Below are 6,328 nucleotides of genomic sequence, written 5' to 3' on the forward strand. Positions count from 1 at the left end.
AGGTGGACATATCACATCCTTGTTTTTCCAAAGTTTTTAGGGCAGAAAAACAAGAGAAACTTTGATCTGTGTGGCTTTTAATTTACACCTTTTTTTCTTGCTTTTTACAAATTTTTATTTTACTGAGTGGGCAGATGTGTGATTATCAAACTGAGATTGTTGTAATTTATAATTGTCATCTTCAGTGTAATGATAATCTCATGTTAATGCTTTGTATTGTCTGTCCATGGTATCATTTGTTCTGTTGTTTCCCCCCCCCCCCCCCCCCCTTTACTCCCTGCAGAATATTTTTGGTGGTGTGTGTGTGTGTGTGTGTGTGTGTGTGTGTGTGTGTGTGTGTGTGTGTGTGTGCGTGCATTAAGCCCATTTCTGGAAATGGAGCTGGTATACTTAATTAAACTTGTAAAATTCATGGCAATGTGGCATTTTATATTTTGAATACTATAACTTTGTGTATGAAGAAACAGGTAGATTAACAAAGCATGTCCACAGGAAAAAAGGCAATAACGTAGCGAGTTACCGAGAAGGACTGAAAGCTTCGCTCTGGCACTTTGATGCTGTTTCGCGATGATGATGAGATGTGCCGTCTCCTAGGACTCCAACGCACCATTTGGACTTGAATGAAAGTGAATTCTCACTGCTGACTGACATCAAAGTTCATTTTCTGTTTGTGCAACCAGGATATGAAAAAAATAATAAAAAAATATGGATGTCGAAAATAGCGAGAGGTTTTTTACTTTTTTCTCCCCAAGTTTAAACTCAAAGATGGATTACAAATAAGAATTTTGTCCTCTTCATTGCACATAACACATCATTCAAAAGTTTGTGTGTCCCACAGAAAACCAGTTGACCAGTGGAAGTCCTAATTTAAATTCCTGTCTTCTTTTATCCGTCTGTATAGATGGATATTAGAAAATGCTAAATTCATCACCCATCCTCGGTATGCCATTTATAAATACAGATATATTTTTATAACTATGTTTGATTGTTACTAGTAGTGATGTAGTAGCAGTGATATCTGTACATGCTGTAACAGATGGATAAACGTGTTTATAAAAGACGTACTACGGAGGAGTCATGAGATGATGAATTAAACACTCGCTAACACCATACTAATGCTTAATAGTGTACCATTATGAAGTGCTGCTGATGACTGAAATAAAACCTTTATAATGAAAATAATGCTAAAAGAAGTCTTGGCATTTCCAAGAGAGCGGGATTTATCGCTGTGATAGCACGATGATAGCACACTAGGTTTGGAACTTGAACTCAGCCTGTATTCATGCATTTTCACCCGTATCAGATCTCCCCTGCAAACCTCTTTCAGGTGAACTGTCTAACTATCCATGCATTCAGGTTGACCTATCAGAGAGAGACAGATCAGCCGATGTTGTGTGTTTATCAACATCGCCTGTAAGTATCTGATGAAGCTGGTTGAACATTTGGTTTTGTTTGTCTTATCTCGACCCACTGAAATGTCAAACGAGTAATGACAGGGTTACAATATACCTCGAAAACAAAACCCACTTTGCTGAAGTCTGCCACACTAAATACTGAACCTCAGTGCTGTCCCGTCCATGTTTGCTTCGTCTGTCTTTATGAGGACCATATCAGCCATAATATTCTAGACTAATCTTACACAACATGGCAAAAACAGGCAAATTCTACTAAAGTCCAGAGAACACGAGATTGTTTATTTCGTTTTAACGGACATAAATGTGATCTGTATACATGTGTGAACTTTGGCAGATTACTCTGAGATTCAGGAAACGGGATACGCCCAAACTTCGGCAGAGGTTTAGTTAGTGTGCATGTTTCAGTGAGCCTTGGTCCCATTTGGTTTGCATCATGCAGATGGTTTCTGTTTAGACTTGATTTGCTGCTCCTCCGGGGAACAGATAATGCGACCGTCCATTGGCGCCTCTGGGCAGCGTTACAAAGAAGAGAGGGGCATCTCTAAAAATCCCTGCTGCCTTCCCACTACACAAAGTCATTTCCAGTCTTGTCCACAGTCTGAATGTTAACAACGTGACAACTTCAAGCAAATGGGGTTAAACCAGCTAACCGCACTTTCTTTGGTTGTTCTCGTGGAACTGTATGGACATAAACACTGTAAACAATACATTAAGGTTTAAAAGTCCCAACTGTTCACAGCCACAGTGTGAAAAGACAAATGGGGCTCTGATGTCAAACTAAAATCCCCTCGGGGCTTTCTTTCTCAATAATCTGGAACACATTTGGCCTTCGTCAGTTCATTTCCCCCACGACTGCCAGCCAGCTTGTATAAAGTCTCATATGACTCAGCTGCGCTTTTGAACGCCTCACGAGCCTTTCCAGTCTCGTGCTATGACCATTTTGTAGGGTCACTAATGTGAGACGAACACCCGTTTCTCATCGTAGTCCGTCTCCTCCCCCACCATCGAGCCCAGCCCCCCCCTCCATTTAAAAGGCCGGGGGGTCCGGCTGGTCCTGTTGTGGCAGCTCAGTTTGGGGTCGTGCAGGAGGTTCCACATGAGCCAGATTTGGGGGACGCTGAGGCTGTGAACAACCATGAGTTCTCTGTAAAAACAAGGGTCGAACGTCTGAAGGTGAGGAGCTGCTGACGGTCGGGGAATTCCAAAGGTCCGAAAGCCCTGATGTCGCGATGGTTTGATGCCGATCAGCTGGAGGCACATTCCCAGAAAGACATCGTCGATGGGGAACAATTCCACCTGGAAAAAAAAACTCATTCGAAATCATAGCATTTTTGATAGATGTGTGAAAATGCTCATTTTCTAATTTGAAGTACCTGTCGACAGGCAGAGCTCAGTCTCCGAGCTGTGTGTCCCGACATAACGAACCCTCCTCCGCCAGCATAATCGGGGTACAGACCCCCTCCGTACAAAAACTCTGGCACATAGTATTTGGAAGTGCGCCGGCGAATGGGTTTAGCACGGATAATAATATCACCGATAAACAGATCCTCGTCTGGCTGTTGACCTCGTAGCATTTCCAGTATGTTTTCCACATTAACATACACATCGGCATCACCTTTGAAGATGAACCTGGATAAGACGAGATAAACGTAAGCCGAGCACCGAACAAAACTTAAGTCGGCTCGATTAATCGACACTGACTTGACACGAGGACAGCTGCTGTTGATCCAGTTCAGAAAGTGTGTTTCTTTTAGCGTCAGGTTGAAAAAGGTGTCTTCGAAATCCCACAGCAGGACGTCCTTATAGGTTTGACTCTCGTAGGACAGGAGCTGATCCCACAGAGGCAGAGTGGTTCGATTCTTGGGAACACCCAAGAGGAAAACTGTGCGGATGGACACGCCATTTTCAAAATGTCCCTCCTTACCCCACGTCCGGCGTACTACCTAAGAAAAAATGAAGCACAAAGGTTGTTTAACTCGACTAAGAGAGTAAAGGGTTTCCTAACACGCTGCCCAGACACTTTATAGACAAGGAGCGGTAATACTCTTCATCAGGAATCATGTTTATGTCGATATATTGAGTTACGTCCCACATTCAGTCACTTTCTTTGCTCAGTTTTGTTCCTTAATCCACTCCTGCCTTAAAGATGCTCTTGATCCGTATCGACTGGTGCTGGAAAACCAGATTACGTAAGTAGTGATGCCGTGGAGTGGAAAAGGAACTAAATTGGTTATTACAGCAGCAAGTTTAGTAAGACGCAGAAAATACTGAGACATATGTTCTTGCAGAATATTTTACCTGACGTTTATCAAAATCTGCTGCTATGGATTTCACTGCAATGAGCATATAAGGGGCATTGTTAGACCCTCCTCCTTGTTCCTCTGCTCCTCTGATGTGACATTTTTCTGGCTGGTCTATGAGTAGCTTGAAGTTTCTGTTGTCCTTTTCTCTCAGATAAGCCTCAAAGTCGAAAGGTGGCATCGTGGGTAGGGGATTGGCCGCAGTCTTGGTCGGCACAGCGTTCTTCCTTCGTGGCTTGGATTTGCCCTTAGACTTGGATTTGGGTTGGGGAGGTTTCGACCTGGACTGGGATTTACATGGAGGCGGCTGGACCCCTGAAGCCCTGGACGGGAACGCCTAATTAGGGGAAAATGTGTAAAGAAGACAATATCATTCATTAGAGGCACGTAATCTTAACAGCCATATAATACTCACACAGTGTCCTGCATAATGTTTGTTTGTGACTCTGTATTTCATACTAATCTTGTAAAGGAGGACCGAGCTAAGAAATGAATATCATGGTGCAACAACTTCAGGACTTTGTGTCACAATCTGATCCACTCCTCCACTTTTATTTAAATCTCAGTTTCTATTGAATATCTCTAAAAACTGAGATTTTTTGTATATATCGCTGGCAATAAAGTTAAAGGAATTAATTTAAAGTTATAATTCCTTTAACTTTAAATTAATTCCTTTAACTTTAAATATGTTTATATTGTCCATTCTGTAAAATAGTCAGATGTCTATTCTTATTAATGTACAGAATTCACCTGCTTGCTGCTACTACTGCACATTCACCCAATGTATATACTATATATATATATAATGTTATTCCTCTACCCCCCCCCCCTTTTTTGCACATGTCGAGGAGCGTGTCAGGATACATTTCACTGTGTGTTATACTTGTATAACTATGCATGTGACAAATAAAGAACCTTGAACCTTGAACCCTTTAAACAATATCTGTTTTAATAAAGCCATTAGGCTCGCTGCTGTAATACCAACACCGTCATATCAGCAAGTGTAACCTATATCGGGTCATACCCCTTGAAAGTCCTGGCCCACTTTAGCTCCAGTGGCTCCCAGCAGGGTCCGACTGGGGCTGGTGGAGCCGTGGATGTGCAGTTTCCACACAGGTCTATCCCATCCAGAGGAGAGCACAACCTGGAAACACGAGTGTTGGTTGAAATCCAAAAAGCAACAGTGACACAACGTGAACAGCAAAAAGAGCAACTTCCATCCTTACGTGTCGGGCATACAGCAGGAAACAGAACAGCACCAGCAGCAGAACTGTGCACATCACGTCTCCCTTCACATGGAGGAGCCTCCTCGTCATCAACATCCTTCTCAGCATCGTTTGAAGACGCTGACTGTAGTGAAGTATTAAGCAGGAATGCATTGGTTAGTTCCTGCAGCAGCCTGGCAGACTGACTGGTACTTGGAGCTGGAAGATTCTGGATTTGGTTTTGCTGACTAGTCTGTTAAACTTGTGACGTGAGAGCATCCTGGAGCAAAAGCAACAGACAGCGATCAAAGAAAAAACAAAGAATCATTTATCGACCGCCCCATTATTCTTCTCTTTGGGTTAAACTGAGAAAGTTAAACTGTCCCAGATATTTATTTCAGCTCTGACCCGCGGTCATCTGATGCAATCACTTCTTCCACTGTGGAAGAAATCAGTTCAGCAGATTTCCCGGGGCAAACAAATAAGCTGCAGTCTAGATGCCACGGCCAGTCGTCTCATTTTTCACCCACTTTTTTACTGTATCACCGATAAACATCCACGCAACAATATCACTCGTGCTTTTTATGAGCTGATGCGACTGTTTTTCCCTCTCACACCAAATTCTTCACTGGGTTCAGGAGTGGGAGTGTCTGAGTCTTATGTAAGGGAACACGAAGGTACCGAGAACTATTTTCTAAGAACGCTGTGTCCCTGAAGCAGACATAACGGCATAAATTAGAACAAGAACACAGAAGGTAATCAGCTATATTACAAATATAGAAACACGCATCTGCTTGTGTCTTTCATATTTAAATATATCGAGTGTTTTCTTGTTAAAGCAAGTCATTCAGACTTACCCGAGGAGGCAGACAGAGGGTCAAACTAAAAACATCTGGGCTCCAGCGTGGGCTCCTTCTGCTCTAACAAAGTAAACCGACTTCCAGAGTTTGTAGAAAACCGCGAGGGGAAGTAAAGTAGCGCACATCTGTCCGTGTGCTGTTTTCATGGGTACGAAAGATGCTCAAAGACGAGATGAAAACCCTGAAGGTGTTTCTCTGACCTGGCGCAGGACGGCTCTTCTCATGCTGCGTTAAGGTGCTGTAGGAAATAACACGTGTTCATTGTGTACCGTGGCAAAAGCTAGCCTGTCTTACTTTTGGAGTGCTAATGGTTAAAGTGTGAGTTACTGACTCGTTGTGGGCGTGGCTGAACGAGCTCAAAAGTAGAGCATCGCTCTACAGATGCTTTTCAAACGCAGTTAAAGTAGACGATCAACGCGAACAGCCTTTGGGAGAAGATGTATATAAATATGTCAATAAACCGGGCAAAAGCAAAGGGCATATGCAAAGACATCAGGCTAGTGATGCAAGTTTTTTTTTTTTTTGCCTAATAAACTCTGTAAAAATGT

The 6,328-nt window shown here is 42.8% G+C and overlaps 1 protein-coding gene across 2 annotated transcripts; it reads right to left on the bottom strand.

Annotated features, from left to right (window-relative positions):
* Nucleotides 1-234: 234 nt before the first annotated feature.
* Nucleotides 235-6,045, bottom strand: b3gnt9 (UDP-GlcNAc:betaGal beta-1,3-N-acetylglucosaminyltransferase 9). Of its 2 annotated transcripts, XM_063480204.1 has the most exons (7): nt 5,778-6,045; nt 4,942-5,065; nt 4,740-4,859; nt 3,714-4,052; nt 3,117-3,358; nt 2,789-3,044; nt 235-2,711 (listed from the first exon to the last, which is right to left on the bottom strand). In XM_063480204.1, exons 2-7 carry the CDS (start codon nt 5,047-5,049, stop codon nt 2,367-2,369), a joined length of 1,410 nt encoding a protein of 469 aa, XP_063336274.1. In that variant the 5' UTR covers nt 5,050-5,065; nt 5,778-6,045; the 3' UTR covers nt 235-2,366. The 2 variants fall into 2 exon arrangements, with proteins under 2 accessions (XP_063336274.1, XP_063336273.1); XM_063480203.1 differs by having other exon boundaries at nt 2,789-3,358.
* Nucleotides 6,046-6,328: the final 283 nt, after the last annotated feature.

Source organism: Pelmatolapia mariae, linkage group LG7 (assembly GCF_036321145.2).
Source record: "Pelmatolapia mariae isolate MD_Pm_ZW linkage group LG7, Pm_UMD_F_2, whole genome shotgun sequence".
NCBI classification, from domain to species: domain Eukaryota; kingdom Metazoa; phylum Chordata; class Actinopteri; order Cichliformes; family Cichlidae; genus Pelmatolapia; species Pelmatolapia mariae.